Below are 17,271 nucleotides of genomic sequence, written 5' to 3'. Positions count from 1 at the left end.
CCTTTTTGGTTATGATAATTAGCTTTTATTTAAACAAACCTTGCAAAAGTGGGGTGGGTTCTTAGAATGTTACCTGCTTTTACCTTTAAAACACATTCAACCTCCTAATTTTGAAATTCTACCTTTTAAATCCTTTTTTTTTTTTAAATAAAATTTAAAATCAATAAATTATTTTACACATTTTTTTTTAAATTTTATTTATTTATTTTCATTAAATTAATTTTAATTATATTTAATTTTTAATATATTTTTTCTTTAATACTATTGACAACCAAACATAACGCAAAAGAAGTTTAAATTTGTATATTAATAGATTTTATTATTTTTAAAAAATAATAAGAGATATTAATTTTTTTTTTGGAATTTCAAATTATTTTATTATAATAATATTATAAAAAAATAGATAGGGTCATTTAATATCCCAATTTTGGGATTCCCACCAAATTCTTCTCAGACGGTGAGTCACAGACCGGTAGTGTAGAGTTGCTCCTCAACCTCCAAACAGTAAAAGGCCCGAAACACATGGGGCCAGAGAGTGAAAGAGACGCGCGGAGGGAAGGGGCAGGAGGAAGAATAGGGAGAGAGAGGAAGGGCAAAAGTGTCCAACAAAGGGTGGCGTGCCTTAACGGCATAAAGCCTCCTTAAAAGGCTCTGAGCCACTCTGTTATACAGTCCCCTACTCTCCACACACACCCACAGCTCCGATTCAGTGCTCCACATCCCACCACATTAGTCTACTCCCCCACTCCCATCTCCTCTTTCTCTCTCTCTCTCTCTTCTTTTTCTGCAATTTCTCTGATATAGAGAGAGAAATTCAGCAGACGCCACCGATCATCATCACTCACGTATTCACACAGAGGGAGAAAGAAAGCATCTTGAGATTTGCGCGGCTAGGAGATCTTCGCAGATCAGGGGATTTAAAGCAAAGGCGGCGATGAGAGAGAGTGCAGAGGCTCTCACTTTCTCTCTCTAACGCCATTTGTATTTGGGCTATTTTCACTCTCTCTCCCACAAAACGCTGCGTTTTGGGCTGGCTCCCCTTGTCTCCATCTGTGTCTCGCCATTTTTTTTTTGTTTTTCTGCATTTTGTCTCTGAATTTTCTCTTTTCTTTCTCTCTCTAACGCAGCATCATCAATGTCATCATAAAGGCTTTGAAATCAATGGCTTCGAAACCGAGGCGCTGGTGGGGGGTCTAAGCCAGAGATTATGCCTGTGTCCTGGTATTTACTTGGGCTGGTGAGATAGTGGGTTTAGACTTTAGAGAGAGGGCGTTTCCAAAACATCCCTTTTGGGTGGATTATAGGGAGAGAAGGTCCCAAATCTGGGTTGGATTTATTATTTTTTTTGTCAATTTCTAGAGGGATAAAGTGTTCCTGGTTTTGAGCTCTGTGAAGTGTGTGGTTTTGAGGGCATTCGAGTAGATTTAGAGTGAACATAGGCTTTGTTTGTTGTAGTTCCATTAAGGGGTTATACTGTGATTTTAATACTCTGTAGCGGCTATTTTGTGGAGAAAAATGAAGTTTATGAAGCTGGGTTCGAAGCCTGATGCCTTTCAAGCTGATGGCAATTCTGTCAGGTGAGAAGTGGTTCATTTTCGTTCTTTATTTTCCATGGAAACGAACTGAATCTTGCTTTGCTCTTTTCTGTTCGTTTCGTTCTTTCCCCCCCCCCCCCCCCCCCCCCCCCCGCTTTGCTTTCCAGCTTGTGTATTGTAAAGTTTGCTTTGATGCTTTCCCCCCTCTAAATTTAATGTTCTATTGATTTTGGCCTCGGCTTGATTACCAGGCTTAAATTTTTAATATATAACTGTGATGAATAGATGCATCTTTCCATGAGTTACCTTTTCAAATATATATATTTATTTGTTGTCATTTTTTGTTAGAAGGGTTGTTTATTATTTAAGATATCCAGAAATATATGTTTTGATGTAGGATGAAGTGGTGAAATACTGGTAGGTGTTGATCCAAAGGTTGAATGGCTTGAAAGGTGATGGATTAACCACATGGGTGTTTGTTTGTTTATGTGTATATTGTTGTTTTTTTATGCGCGGGGTGAGGGGATGAGGTGGTGAGGACATTCAGGAGGTGGTCCAGCGAGTGAACTGTCTTGATTTGGATGAGTTGGTGGTCCAAATGTGTAAAGTCATGTAGGGTAGGCAAGGCCTTTAATCCTAGCAGTTACCAGATTCCTCCTGTAGAATAGAACATTTATTCCACTCCCGATAAGCATCTTCTGTCCCCAAAGAAACGGTGAATTTATAGTTTTTTGTTTTTTAATAGGCAAAAAAGGTGAACTTTTATACATGGACACTTGGATTTGGCATGGTGTGTAATATTTTACTGCTTGGGGAAAAACGAGTAAGCTTGTAGGTTAGATGGTTTTGAGCATTTGGGTTGAGTTGGTTGTTTTCATCTTGTATTGTTTGGGGGGCCCCCTTTTTTCATGGATAGGTCATTTCCTCCTGCATGTTCACTATGTATAGTTGCTTAATGAAATGTCAGGTGAAACAGTGCTGGATTGGTGGATGGTTTGTATATTGATGAGAGCAAGTGGAGATGCATGCTGTCTAGGAAGCTTTAACATGTACAAACACATTTATAAAACATCACTAGGCAAACGGGCTAAGTGGTGATTTGAAATTTGGACATCTACATTGAGTGGGGTGAGGTTTTAGGTTGTCCGGTTGCTCATCAAACAGTGCCCAAATTGTTTTTGAATGCTGTCCGATTTTAGGTTAGATGGTTTTGAGCATTTGGGTTGAGTTGGTTGTTTTCATCTTGTATTGTTTGGGGGGCCCCCTTTTTTCATGGATAGGTCATTTCCTCCTGCATGTTCACTATGTATAGTTGCTTAATGAAATGTCAGGTGAAACAGTGCTGGATTGGTGGATGGTTTGTATATTGATGAGAGCAAGTGGAGATGCATGCTGTCTAGGAAGCTTTAACATGTACAAACACATTTATAAAACATCACTAGGCAAACGGGCTAAGTGGTGATTTGAAATTTGGACATCTACATTGAGTGGGGTGAGGTTTTAGGTTGTCCGGTTGCTCATCAAACAGTGTCCAAATTGTTTTTGAATGCTGTCCGATTTTATGTTGTTTAGCCACTTTTGTTCAGGGACTTTCTCAATTCTGGTTTTGGCGCTGGCTCAACCACTACAATAGAGCTCAATCATGCTTAATCCCACCTATTTGTCTTGGCTAACCAACCAGCACTCTGCATGTTTAGAATTAACTAACTAGCATGTTATGAGACTTTGGAGAAAGCGGCTTAAAATTTTATTTTTGTATTATAATATTCACTACTCTATTTGTGGTCCTCTAGCCAGGCCATTTGATTGGATTACTAAACACACTCTATAGGTAGATAGATAAGATTTTATTTATTTATTTTTTCATTTATTTTGGTGTCCTTTTTGAGACTCAACATGGGACCTTATATTTGAGTACCATATCTAGAGAGGCTATATTAACAAAAAATTTGTTTTGTTCACGGTAGATATTGAAATGCTGTTTGAAACTTCATAAAAAATTTCACCCAATGATATGTTTCAATAACTGCACAAGGCCATAAGTGGTCCAGATTGTCCTGGTTATGTCCATTTTGGTGGTCAAATACAGTAATGTTGTATAGAACAGACAAGTTCTTTAATGATCATGGCCACCAAACTCTTGCAAAACACAACATCCTTTCATCTTATTATCAAATAATTTTTTTGTTTCCAATTAAGTGCTAATTGTGCAAACTTCAAGCTATCATACTATATATATCAGACTTTTCAGAGAAATAGCGAGTTACTGGTATGGTTAGTTTTTGTTTTTTGATGGGCATCCATAGTATAGTTAGTTTTGATACTCACCTAGTTGAGTTGGTTATTGTCATCATAATCTCCCTGGTTATTTCCATTGCTTGCCTTTTGGTGTTTTTTGTATTCTTCATGTGTATTTGGTGCACCTTTTTCAAGCGTTTTTAATATATTTGCATTTTGACCTATCAGGGACTGGGGGATGGATGTCTTTGGTTATTTGATATCTTTTATGTGGCCTATGCCTAATTATATGATGAAAGTGGCACTTCAAATGTATGCTATTCCAAATTGGATGATGAAATTACTGGCTGAAACAGATTTAGTTAGGTGGTCAACTGGTGGGTTCATGTTTAATTATGTTATGATGGTGTGCACACAATTTTCCTTGTGTGCATTCAGGATGAGTTCCAAGCTCAAGGTTTTTGACCATTTGGTTGTTAATTCAGCATCATCAATTGAAACATTCCTGTTCGTTGTACCATATAGTGTCATATAACCAGTGTTTTGTGTATTCATTTTCCATAGGTTCAATTTAGCATTTTTTTAATCTTGGAAGTTGAGTTGCCTGAATGCTTCACTTGTAGGGGGAACCAAGATATTGACATGCTTAGACCTTGATGCTGAGTTTCTAGGTTTGATCTCCAATAGGGCAAAAAATGTATTCCCCCCACCACCTCCAAAAGAAAAAAATTATAACCTATCTATCTGCGGTAAACATTGTCACATCTGGAAAATTTTGACTTTGTTTAAGTTTCATATAGCCATGTTATTCTTTATGCAACAATTTCATCCTTTTAGACCTCTCAATGGCTATGTTATAAATTGAATGGCTGAGGTAGTTGTGGTATTTGTGATGAACTTATAAGATCCCTGTAATTTGGTATATGTAACTCGATTTTGAATAGAATTTAGATCAGTTGGTTGTTATGTATACCTTTTCAGTAGAGTAGGTTCTAGGTACCATATAAAGTTCAAATATCTGTCTGCTATATTTTCCCTATAATTTTTCCTTCCATCGATCTTCTGCTATTTTATATATTTTCTGTTCTCTTACATGTTAAATGTTCTCTAGTCCTCAAAGTGGACTTAGCAAAGGATGTCTACTTGTGCAGGTATGTTTCATCCGAATTGGCAACTGATGTTATCATAATTGTTGGAGGAGTCAAGTTTTACCTTCACAAGGTAAAGTCGTTTGTGAACTCTTTTATAAAGTTAAATGAAGTTGTATGTTTGTAACTGGTAATTTTACTTTGATATTCCTCATGCTCATGCTGAACTTTAGGCATCTAAAAAGTTTCTTGGATCTCTGTAAAGTTTAATGGAAGCTATTTGGGGAAGGGGAAGTTTGATTTTCATCTAAAAAATAGCTGAGCCAGGCCTAACAGTTAAAATCTAATTTGATGCATGACCTAACAAAAGCTATTTGGAATTGTTAGGCCAGGCTTAGGCTTGAGCTTAGGTTGGTGAAGCCTCAAACTGAGCTGTACCTGACCTCAGGGTGGGTTGGGACTCATCAACCGAAGCTTGCTTGTGTTTGGGTTATGTTAGTCATTTATTTATTTATTTTTAACATGCCAGTGTGGCTGTATTTGGCCTGAATTGATAATATGGGTATGAAAAATGGTCATCTTTTCCTATTTTGTAACAGTTAAGTACAAAAGTGCCTGATAGCAAAATAATGTGAATTTAGTGGTACTATATGAAAATAAATGACTGTTATGCTGTTCCTTTTTTATTCATACAACAAACAATAGGAGGTTTTCATGAATTTTTTTACCACTTGATTTCAATCCCTTGCCATTAATGGAACAATTGTTGGGTAGCTAAAAAACTACTATCTTTCACTTCTCCAACTAGTTGGCTTGCTCTGTCTTATGATCTGTTGCTTCAATCCATTCTTGCAGTTCCCTCTCTTGTCCAAGAGCAATCGCCTGCAAAAGTTGGTAGTGAAAGCCAGTGAGGAAAATTCTGATGAAATTCGACTGGTTGATTTTCCTGGTGGGCCGAAAGCCTTTGAAATTTGCGCCAAATTTTGCTATGGGATGACTGTAACACTAAATGCTTACAATGTTGTGGCTGCCCGTTGCGCAGCTGAGTACCTTGAGATGACTGAGGATGTTGATAGAGGCAACCTAATTTTCAAAATTGAAGTGTTTCTGAACTCCAGTGTCTTCCGAAGCTGGAAAGATTCTATTATTGTTCTTCAAACGACCAAATCTCTGATACCATGGTCTGAAGATCTAAAGGTGATTGGAAGATGCATAGATTCCATTGCATCTAAAACTTCCGTGGACCCGGCTAACATCAGCTGGTCTTACACTTACAATCGAAAATTAGCAGTGCCAGATAAAATTATTGAGGATGGGATGAAGCTCCAAGAGAGAATCGAGTCTGTTCCAAAGGATTGGTGGGTTGAAGATATCTGTGAGTTGGAGATTGATCTCTATAAACGAGTTATGTTTGCTGTGAAATCAAAGGGAAGAATGGATGCAAATGTGATTGGAGAGGCACTAAAGACTTATGCAGTTAGATGGTTGCCTGATTCCCTTGACGCCCTGGTTTCTGATGATCATACCAGGAGGAACAAATCTTTGGTGGAAACAATCATTTGCTTATTGCCATCTGATAAGGGTGTGGGTTGTTCTTGCAGTTTTTTGCTCAAATTATTGAAAGTTGCTATTCTAGTTGGAGCAGATGATTCACAAAGGGAAGAATTGGTAAAAAGGATCAGTCTGAAGTTGGATGAGGCTTCTGTCAATGATCTATTGATCCGAGCTCGATCTCCGCAAACAACTGTTTACGATGTTGAACTGGTGCAGTCCATTGTGAATAGATTTGTGTTGCATGAAAAGCGTTGCCAGGATTTGGATATTTCTGAGAAGAATGAGAAGGGAACCAGTGATTTTATACTGGGCCATGGACCTTTGTTAAAAGTCGGTAAACTGATGGATGGATATCTTGCTGAAATTGCTCATGATCCAAATCTCACCCTCTCCAGTTTCAATGATATTGTACGGTCAACTCCCGAATCAGCAAGACCAATTCATGATGGCTTATACAAGGCTATTGACATCTACCTGAAGGTAGGCCCTTTATTCCATGTTCACGAATTTTGTTTTCTCAGCTTGATTGGTTGAGCTCTTAAAACACGTAAAAATATTTCTTTCAGGATGCCATCAAGTGTTTCTTATACTGGATTTCTTTTTTATGCACATTATTAGAAACCACCATTTGATAGTTTCTTCTGGATTCTCAGTAACCAACCAAATTGGAACCCCTGTTGCTGTGGGATCTGGATGTGGGGTTGGTGGATAATTATGCATCATCACTTCCAAATCCTTGAACTGTTTTATACATGGATTTACTTTACCTGGAGGGGACTGCTCCAGGTAAACTGGACATGAGGGGGTGAAAAAATTAGGTACTTTACATCTATGTCAGGACCCTGATGTTTGGTGCTGAGACAATTGAGGTGGATAGCACATTAGATTATTTGTAACAAATTTTGCATTTCTTTGCAATGTAGGAAAATGGCTCCTTAAAACACATGCACAGACACACACACAGAGAACACTAGCATAGAAAATGATGATCTGTGTGCTGGAGCGCCTTAGCTCTCCAGTAAAAACCATTGGGGATTTAAAATGTGACCTTTCTGATGGGATTGCATCTATTTCAGGCACACCAGAACTTGACAAAAGCTGAAAGAAAGAAGCTTTGTGGGCTGATGGATGTCAAGAAACTTACAATGGATGCATCCATGCATGCAGCTCAGAATGATCGTCTCCCACTCCGGGTTGTAGTCCAAGTCCTCTTTTTTGAGCAGGTTAGAGCAGCTGCTGGGGCTCAAGCCCCTAACAGTATTCCCCGTGATACCTCACAAGCCATGACCAACATGGATGAAGAATGGGAGAAGCCAGCAATAGTACGAGGTCCAGAGAGTTGCAAATCCCTGAGGAGACAGATGAATCAAATGAAGATAAAAGATGAGGGATTTCGGAAAAACGGGAAATTGACTAAAAAGGGTAGCAAAAACAGCAGAAGTGGTGTGCAGCTGCTGCCTTCTAGATCAAGGAGAATGTTTGACAAGTTATGGGCAGTGGGTAAAAAGCATGGAGAGAACAGAAGCTCTGAGACCTCAGGGAGTTCCCAGAGCCCAACTTCAGTGGCACCTGGGGAGACAAAGTCATCCGGTTCATCTTCAAGACAGAGGAGGCATTCCATCTCTTAGACAAGGTTTTTTACACGAACCGAACAAGCAAAGGAGATAAACAGGTATTGAACACGTATTGAAGTGTAAAAATTAGTAGGATTTTGTTGTAGGTTTGTAGGTGATGATGGGTTTTATCTTTAGATGTGCAAAGTCATCCAGGAAGGGGGTTTTTCTGCATAAAAAATGTAGTATGTAATCAGTTTCTTTGGGCTCCTTTTCTTTTGTTGATTCCGGTGTTTCCCATTGTAATATTATCTTTATGGTCTTAATATAGATTCCAAGTAGGAATTTTCTATCCTCTTTACTTCATTGGGTGCTAATGGTCTTCAGAGTTTGATCTCTTCCACTATTTGAGGGTTTAGGTATATATATAGATAGATTAATTGATGTGGGACTACACCCAACTCATGCACTTCTAATGTGGTTTGGGGTATATCTTTTGTCTAAAAAAACACTGCATTTATCACTCCTTTTACCTCTTTTGGTATATGTGTAAGAAGTTTATGATATTTACTTTGTCTAAATTCGTATTTAAATAATATGCTTGGGTCAATTGAACTCTCACATATGGGTTTGGACTTGAGCCTAAGCATGAAGATTTCTCTTCTCTGGTGGGTTGACTGGATCCAATTCAATCTTTTTAGGGTTAGACATTCATTTTTAATATTTGAATTGGGTTTAGATTTTTTTTTTTTTTTTTGTTTCAACTTGGACTCAATTTGGGTGAATCTTGATTGAAATCTAATTGAAATTTAATTTAATATTTAAAAATTATTTATATTTTATGTAATAATATTTATTTTAAAAATTTTAAGTAAAAATATCAAATTAAATCATATTATATATATATATATATATTATATTATTTTTCTCATAAAATATATATAAAATTCATTTTATTTTATTTATTATTATTTTGAAATTTTGTTTGATGTGATAATTAAATTTTAATATAAATATAGATAAGTTTTTTTTAAAAAATATATTATAAATGAAATCATTCGATCTTGTCAAACCACTTGATACTTTAATCAAAATTTAGAAAAAAAGTCTTTAATCAAAATTTTGAAAGAGAAGGTTGAATAATTTGGTTTTTTAAATTTGAATCAGGTTAACCCATCCCAAATTAACTGACTCGATCCAATCCATCCAAATTACAACTATTTTTCAATTAAAAAGACACATCCACTCACGTTGATTTTCAATTAAAAACACAAACACTCACGTTGATGATCTTCTTTCAAAATTCATGTCTACTTTCAAATGATGACTTATTTTTCAGAGATATGATAGTGATAGCTACCCCTACCATACCCATATTTAAATCTAAGAATAAAATCTGGGGAAAGAATTTAATTTTATTCAGGAAAGTCAGTCATTTTCCAATTCAGTTCCAATACCATACACAATTTCTAAATAAATGACAAAAATGATGGCATTTTCATATATGGGAAAAGAGGACAACAGTGTGAATAGAGTAAGCTTATTAGCATATTCTATTGTTATTTTTTTGAATTTCTAAAGATCATGGCGTCTGTCATTGACTTTCCATCTTCAACCAGACACCCGTATTCCCATATAATCGTATGCAAAATCAGGCAGAGGTTTCATGAGAAAGATGAGAAAGTTCACAACCCTAAAATCTGTATTCATTGTGTTGTTGGTAATCCAAGCTCTTGGTGTTAACGCCAAGTCGTCTTCTCAATGCAAAGCATGGATTGTCCAGTCAATCCCCACCCACATGCCCCACCTTCCTCCTGTCTCTGGCGTTCTCTCTACTGGTAAGTTTTCTTTTATTTCGATATTTGTTGTTTGGGTACTGGGAAAATGTGTGGAAGTTGGAAAAGCGAAAGAAAGGATTTCATTCTTTTTTCTTTCCTTCTGTTCGGTTTGCTCAGCAATTAAAGGAAATGGGGTTTGTGTCTGTGTGGTTTTTATTTTTTATTCCTTTTATTTTTTTGGTTTACATCAGTTTGGTTGCTGAGAAAGTGTAGGAAATGAGATGAATACTTTGGGTATTGGGTTTTTCATTGTTTATTAGTACAATTATTAGGCTCTATAGGAGGGAGTGTTTCATAAAATTGAAACATAATAGCATGCAATGTAAATGTTTAGAATTTTCTTTTCTTCTATTTTCCTTAGGTTTCTTAGAAGTTAATGGGAAGGTTTGACTTCTTTGTATGAACTAAATAAGGCAGGCACATCTGTGAATTGCTTTTCCTAAATTTCCTCTTTTCTTTATGTTTGGAGACTGGGAATATAGGGAAGTGAAATGAAAGTGAGCTTTGAATCTTAATATTGATTGTTGATCGGGGAACAAGAGCACAAAATTGCCTCATTGGAGTTTGATACAACCATTTCGCTTAAGTTGAGCTAATTTTTTGAAACCAAAACAGTGTATAACATGAAGTGTAAATGCTTTATTTTCTTTTATTTCCTTAATTTTCTTGGCTACCAAATAGTGTTTCTGTTCCTTATCTTTCAATTAAACTGACTAGAATTTTTGTGACTTTCTTTGTCAAATTCAAACTATGATTAGCTGATGTGTTCCAGTGGTTGGCTGGAAACTCTTCCTTGAGCCTGGATATAATAGCTCAATACTGGCAACTAAATGCCCATCCTGATGATCCCCTTTCCGGGGATTATGGATACTCGAAAGCTGATATGCATAAGTTTGGTGCTCATGAAGGTTTTGATGTCTATAGAGCCCTAGAAAATGCTGCTGATCGTAATATTAGTATCAGGTATACATTTTGCAGTTAAATTCAATATGGTTCCATGATTAAAATTACTAGCACCTTTGGAATTCAATGTTTACAGCTTGTTACATTAAAACGTAGAATTGAGTTGAGTTTTATATGCTTTATCATTTTATTAGTTTTATGACCCAAAACATGGGGTTGGGTTATCCCTTTATGTTGGAACCATTGTGTGAGTCTCTTGCTCTGGACTAAGCATAGAATGGGTTAACTGTATTAAATGATTATTTTGGCCTAAAGCTGAATTTTAGCTCTAATTGTACTTTCATTATCACCATCAGTCACAATGAAGAAGTTCTGCTACTTCAGTTTTTTTCAAATGGGTTTATATCACATTAACTTTTAAGAACTTCCCATCTGCTGGTTCCTGTGATGCCATTTTCTTAATGCTTTAATTTCATAATTCTTGTGTATGGTATTTGGATATCAAATTGGTGTAGCACAGGTCTTGGAAGTATTCACTATAATGATTGGGTGAAAAGGCACAGATCAAGGGTTGGCAGATGACCCTAAGAAACAGATACAAATGGTTTTTATGCATCCCTCTGTAAACATGGCTTCCTGATGTTCAAGCTCATAATTTCTTGTTAGTTTTTACTTGTGAAAATGTGGGATGCAGAGATATGCTTCTTCTGGTCTAGTTAGTGGTTACTTATCATGTTCAAGTGTAATCCTTTTATGCTTAAAAGAAGTAAAACTGTTCCCATTAGGTTGCTTGGTTGGTGACATTTGCCCATTAAAATTTGTGAACATTTCAGTCTAGAAGAACCCTTATTGTCAAGTGCTCTTGAATCTTCACTTGATTTAAGTATATCCTTACATTTTACTACATTTCACTTATTGATCTTCCCTTTTTAGTAAATGGCTTTATTGGCTATTGAGATGGAAGTTGCCAAAATAATTTTTATCTCTATCCTCTTTTCTAAAAATATATAAGAATGATGCCATTATTATTCTTTACCACCAAGTTTGTTTTCTTCAGTGTAATGTTTTATATCGATCATCTATAAAAGAGATTATTCTTCTGTTCACAAATCTAAACTAACCAATCTATACCTTGTGAATTAAATTTATTTTAGGCTTTTACAGCACTCAGGAGTATATCCTGATTATACCAAAGAACCATCTGACCTTGCATCAGGAAGGCCAAATGTGGAGAATGTGACTTTATTGCTTGGAGAATGGTGGGGTTCAGGCATAGTCCATGCTAAAGTTTGGATATCAGACAGTCGAGATGTCTATATTGGATCTGCAAACAATGATTGGAAATCTCTCACGCAGGTACCCTGAAACATTATGTAGTTTAATGGCAATATTGTCACCTAACTAGAGAGGACCACCTCTTATTTCTTCCTATTAAGCTATCAATTGACCTAAAAGTTTAAATTATTAGGTAATGAGCTAATAATGTATATCAAGCTGACATACTTGGGTTAAAGGTCCTAACACTTCCCCACCTAGTTTGTTGGTTTAAAGGAATCAAGATGCATTTTAATGGTAAGGTTCAGTGGCGTGTAGATCTGGGATGGATTGGGCAGAAAAGTATTAACTTTCTTATGCATCTTTTTCTGTCCACTCTGCCAAACAAAGAATGCTATAAACTCATATTTATCAAAGGGAAACCATGGTGAACATTGCCATATGCCAGATTTTTTTTTTTTGATAGGCAAAATAGAAAATATATTAAAAGCGCCCAAGAGGAGGGGTAGCACCGTACACATGGAGTATATAATAAACGCAAGGACAAAAACAAAAAACCCCTCCCCTTGCTTTAAATCTTAAAACAACAGGTACACATACACACATACACACACAAGTGGTTTCTTTGATGTTATCCCGACACTGAAATATAATAGCCTTGTGTCTGTCCCCAGCCACTACATTTAAATTATCTTTTTCAATATTGTATTCATGCATAAAACTTGGCCATGACAAATTATTTCCTCTATTTGTCTCACCTTGTTGGTAATTAGTTGAGCTACATGACTAAATATTCTGGTTTTTAATTGTTTTTAGGTGAAGGAAGTTGGAATTTATCTTGTTGATTGCCCAAGTATAGCAAGACAGGTTGAGATCTACTATAACAATCTATGGAAACTTGCCTCTCTTAATGTTTCAGCTTACACAACAACAGTATGGGATCAACAGTGGCAGATCAATAGACAAGTTCCTTGCTGGTCACATTTTCTTACTCCCAGAGAGAGGTGCAGGTATGTCAGAAGGCACATGCTCAAATGAAGTTCAATTATATCTTGTTACTTTTAAAAGGTTGAACCTTTCGTTGATCACATGACCAAACTGCACTGTCAAATTCCAGTATTTTGAATATGGAAAGTAAAATTTCCTAGTTGATAGAAGAAGAAATTTTTGGTAGATTATGCCTAATTTACGATTAATATCACTGTAGGAAATAACTGATTCAGCATTTGGGCATCTCATGCACATTGGTCTTGTTTACTAATATATTATAAAAAAATTGTCATGTGAACTTGGGTATGTGTGTCTGATCCTGGTAGTGTTATGGACACGGGAACGCAACTAATAATCTAATTTCTCCTTCCTCTCATTGTATCCCCTAGGCTAACTTAAAATGTTAAACTAAAATAGGATGTCCAGCACGAGTCCAAGGTTAGTAACGAAACTTATTTGTGGTTGATTTTACTTTGATCATTTTAAACAAATTTAAGTTTAATGAATAAATTATTAGTGTTAAATATTGAGACCTTTAACATCAGAATATTTGGTAATTTATGGCCATGATCTTTTACAAATATTTAAGAATTTAAGGCTACAAAGCTACAGATAATCTAATATTCGACCAACAATTCAGAAGGGATAAAATTTAGCTGGCATATGAGATGGATGTTTCGAATGTAAAGCAAGTTTTACAGTGTGAGGTGAATGTCAAACAGGAGCCTCACCCCTTGAGGTGTGAACTTCAAGTCACTTAAGCCTTCGTGCTTGTAGGTATTCTTTTGGGTCTCACTTTGAGGATTTGGGATGAACCTCAAGCCATAAGCTCAAAAGCCTTTTGAAACTATGGTTATAAATAATAATTTCAACTTTTATGCAATCAAATGGTTGAAATAGAAAAAAGACAAAAAGGAAATTATGAAGATAAAATTTTGGCTTGTACATTGTTTATTTGATGACTTTTCTTCTTAAGAAAAATATGTGAGAGAGATGAAGTGGGAAAGGAAGAAACATTTAAAATTGCACGACAAATTAGAAGTATTTAATTAGAGAGGACGCTCAAGTTAGGCAAAATGAGTGTCGTTTATGTAGGCTGGCTAGAAAAGCTGAGTCTCCCTTACAAGTGGTATAGGGTAGGATATGGTTTTTGTAAGTTATCATTTAAATAAATTCATCATCCTTGAGATTATGTAATGGTGCCCTTGTTTTGATTGGTTTTTTTCCATCTAAACCCTAATAAAGGAGAGAAAAGAAAACTCTGACAATAGATTATGCACCTTAGTTTGTTTAGTCACTTTTTATTGCACTGAATTTCATTGTAATATAATCTACATTTTTCTGTTACACTTAAAACATTCCCTCAGGCATGACAGTATAAGTGCCTCTGTGGTACATTTAACCAAAAATCCCGAGCCTACTAATGGATCACTTTTAGCTTGATATCATGAAGAGCTTTCCTCTGAGACACTGGAAAAGTCAGGGACTTCATTTTTTTTCTCAGAAATCTCCCATAATGTGTATTAGTTTTTCATTTTACACTTCTAATGATTGCCCAATGATCATCTTGAATATTGCTTTTACCAATGTATTTAGCGGAAGCTTGGAACTTGGAAGCTTTTGGTACCAGCAGATGATATCATCTCGTTTTGTTGTTCATATTATTTGCCAATGCAATCCATTGTTAGTATGACAATCTTTAACTTCAACTCTAATATGGTTTTGCATCATTATCACCCTGATGCCCTTTAAAATAGCTTCACCATTAGACAATCATGCATGCTCCGAATCTTAACTGATTCTGTTTATCACATGAGGCAAGCCAAATTGTGCAAATTTAGAATCAGAATTCATTAGCCACAGCAAATCATGCATTTCATGAAATATCAGCGGTCCACCCAATGCTGAACCTTAGATGGTGATGCAAAGGAGGCACCCATAAAGACATATCTTTACATGCCTAAGCCTAAGATCCCCAAGGGAAGGTCGCCTCCGGTTAGTGAAATCCGAAATAAGTTTTTTGTTGTCATATCTTGTGAATTTGTTGAGCTTCCATACTTATTGTAATCATAATTATCATGTTCATTCCCTAGAGGAAAATATTCCGAATTTTGTCTTGTTTCACTGTCTATTATGCATGCAAGTGGAGCATGAGAACATTTTGCTGCTTTGTGATTCAGTTAACAATATAAATTCACATTTTGACAGGTCGCCTCTACCTCGTTATGTGGCAGTTCCCCATGTGGTCGGGTATCCAACACTGTCAGACCCTCGTATGTTTAAAACACCAATTCAAACTCCTGGACACAACTGTTCCACTTCAAAACCTCAATCTAGCTATCTGTCTTTTGCTCCTCCAGAGGTAATGGGCCAATCCCTAAGATTTTCTTTGCTAACGTTTGTGTTCTGATGCATTTCAAGAATGTGGTCACTGCATCTGCATGTTGATTTTTTTTTTGGATGGTATTTATGGAATAAACTCATTACTCAGAATAGGACTGTTACATGTGTGGAAGGCTGGCAGTTACCAAACTAAAATGTTGTCATTTCTTGAAATCCCTAGAATCCTGTGCATGCTTTTTAAGTACAATTATTGAGTTTGAGAGCAAAAACTCAAACAATGAAATAATTATGTCCATTAAGGGGCGACAGAAGTACTCCCAAAATGTTGAAAGTAAAAAAATTCTGTACTTCTTCAAGTGTGTTATGTTTTATGCATTATCTATTCTGACATAATCTATGGTCTGCAGTTGTCATTTGGCAAGCACCAGGCCGATGAACAGGCATGGGTGGATACAATTAAATCTGTAGGAACTGGGGCAACTGTTAGAATTAATAGCATGGACTGGCTAGGTCAATCTCAGTACATGCAACAAACAGTTTATTGGTCATCCCTTTCATCTGCAGTATCAGAGGTAACCTGAAATTTCTTCATAGTGAATTTTCTTGAACATCATATATAATGGCTCATTCTTAGAGTCCCATCATTGTATAAGAATTGGCACAGCTACTACCATTTGCATTCTTATGGAAGTTTTATTTTTGATTGCCACTTTGAGACCAAGCCAAAGTTGACATGTGATGGTCCTTAAAATTTACCGATCTTCCATTCAACCTCCCAAACACTTATTATAATGTGAACAAGGATCATAATTCATACCCCCAGAGTTTGTCAATCTGGAAATCTTCCATGATAGCTAGCATATTATAGTCTTAAAGTTAGGAAGTCGATATGATATGTCAGTAGGGTTGGGAGTCTAAAAGGATGAGGAAGGGAAACTTCAAGCAGAAGCATCAACAACTTGCTATTGTCTTGATGCCCATGTCCCTGAATTTATGAGCAGCATCCATCGAAATCCTTTATTTTCATGTTCTAACTTCTAACAAACTCTCTGAATACTAGGTTGTCTTCTCCAAGCACGCTAAGGTCAAGATTCTAGTAGCATATTGGGCTCATTTTATTAACAACACAGATCAGTATCTGAAGTCTCTCCTCTACTCCAATGTCCTCTGCTACTCTTCAAAGTACAACAAATGTTCAGGCAAAGTTGAGATCAAGTACTACAAGGTGCCGGGCTTCAACTTGACAGGGCCTGCCATTCACAATGGGACTAGTACAGGAAACATCTACCCAGGCTTTACCAGGGTTAACCATGGCAAATATGCAGTCAGTGATGTTCGAGCTCACATCGGGACGAGCAACCTGGTATGGGATTACTTCTATTCAACTGCAGGTGTCAGCTTCGGAACATATAACCCTGCCATTGTTTCGCAACTGCAAGAAATCTTTGATGCTGACTGGAATTCACCATATGCAGTTCCAGTTGAACCTCTGGAGGAAGGTCAATTTCATTCAAGCAGATGAGTATCGGATTTTTTTTAGAAGCCTGTGGAAGGTTTGAAGGTCCTTCAAACCTTACACTGTTGAGCTGGTTAAATGAGCTTTGAGTTGATCATATTTTAGCTCCAAACCCTAATTTATTTGGAGAACTTGTACTGCCAAAATAAACTTGTTCTTTTCTTATTAATGTAAATGAGCAAAATCAATGCATCTCTTGTTCTCTCCCTGTTATCACTTACAGGAAGAATTCATTCATTTTCTTCAACCTACCATGGATGATTACTCATGAGCCTTTTTGTTTTGTTTTTTTTTTTTTAAATTAAAAAAAAAACTGTTTCTAAAAATTTATTTGACCGTTGTTATTGGAAACGGCTTTTAAAAAGCACATTGAAATTTGAAAATAGTTTTTAGAGAATAAGTAGAAGTTATTTTTATCGATTTTTAAAAATAAAAAAA

At 36.2% G+C, this 17,271-nt stretch overlaps 2 protein-coding genes across 2 annotated transcripts; both read left to right on the top strand.

The window, feature by feature from the left end:
- Positions 1 to 682: 682 nt before the first annotated feature.
- LOC117912684 (BTB/POZ domain-containing protein NPY1) lies at positions 683 to 8,334 on the top strand. Its single transcript, XM_034827367.1, has 4 exons — positions 683 to 1,577; positions 4,925 to 4,994; positions 5,717 to 6,895; positions 7,492 to 8,334. Exons 1-4 carry the CDS (start codon positions 1,516 to 1,518, stop codon positions 8,041 to 8,043), a joined length of 1,863 nt encoding a protein of 620 aa, XP_034683258.1. The 5' UTR covers positions 683 to 1,515; the 3' UTR covers positions 8,044 to 8,334.
- A 1,065-nt stretch (positions 8,335 to 9,399) lies between these two features.
- LOC117913706 (phospholipase D Z-like) lies at positions 9,400 to 17,066 on the top strand. The gene is made up of 7 exons (XM_034828764.1): positions 9,400 to 9,806; positions 10,565 to 10,769; positions 11,864 to 12,065; positions 12,801 to 12,994; positions 15,183 to 15,336; positions 15,725 to 15,889; positions 16,378 to 17,066. Exons 1-7 carry the CDS (start codon positions 9,635 to 9,637, stop codon positions 16,837 to 16,839), a joined length of 1,554 nt encoding a protein of 517 aa, XP_034684655.1. The 5' UTR covers positions 9,400 to 9,634; the 3' UTR covers positions 16,840 to 17,066.
- The last annotated feature ends 205 nt before the right edge of the window (positions 17,067 to 17,271 follow it).

The sequence above is a fragment of the Vitis riparia genome, chromosome 4, assembly GCF_004353265.1.
Source record: "Vitis riparia cultivar Riparia Gloire de Montpellier isolate 1030 chromosome 4, EGFV_Vit.rip_1.0, whole genome shotgun sequence".
Taxonomy (NCBI): Eukaryota; Viridiplantae; Streptophyta; class Magnoliopsida; order Vitales; family Vitaceae; genus Vitis; species Vitis riparia.
Note: the sequence above shows the minus strand (reverse complement) of the source record. Positions and strands in the feature narration are given on the sequence as shown.

What these genes read in the sequence shown, in the direction of transcription:
- LOC117912684 (XM_034827367.1), top strand. Translation starts at nt 1,516, where the DNA reads ATGAAGTTTATGAAGCTGGGTTCGAAGCCTGATGCCTTTCAAGCTGAT. An exon ending in GCTGATGGCAATTCTGTCAG is followed by an intron (nt 1,578 to 4,924) that starts GTGAGAAGTGGT and finishes CTACTTGTGCAG; the next exon opens with GTATGTTTCATCCGAATTGG. An exon ending in CTATTGACATCTACCTGAAG is followed by an intron (nt 6,896 to 7,491) that starts GTAGGCCCTTTA and finishes CATCTATTTCAG; the next exon opens with GCACACCAGAACTTGACAAA.
- LOC117913706 (XM_034828764.1), top strand. Translation starts at nt 9,635, where the DNA reads ATGAGAAAGATGAGAAAGTTCACAACCCTAAAATCTGTATTCATTGTG. An exon ending in GATCGTAATATTAGTATCAG is followed by an intron (nt 10,770 to 11,863) that starts GTATACATTTTG and finishes AATTTATTTTAG; the next exon opens with GCTTTTACAGCACTCAGGAG. An exon ending in ACTCCCAGAGAGAGGTGCAG is followed by an intron (nt 12,995 to 15,182) that starts GTATGTCAGAAG and finishes ACATTTTGACAG; the next exon opens with GTCGCCTCTACCTCGTTATG.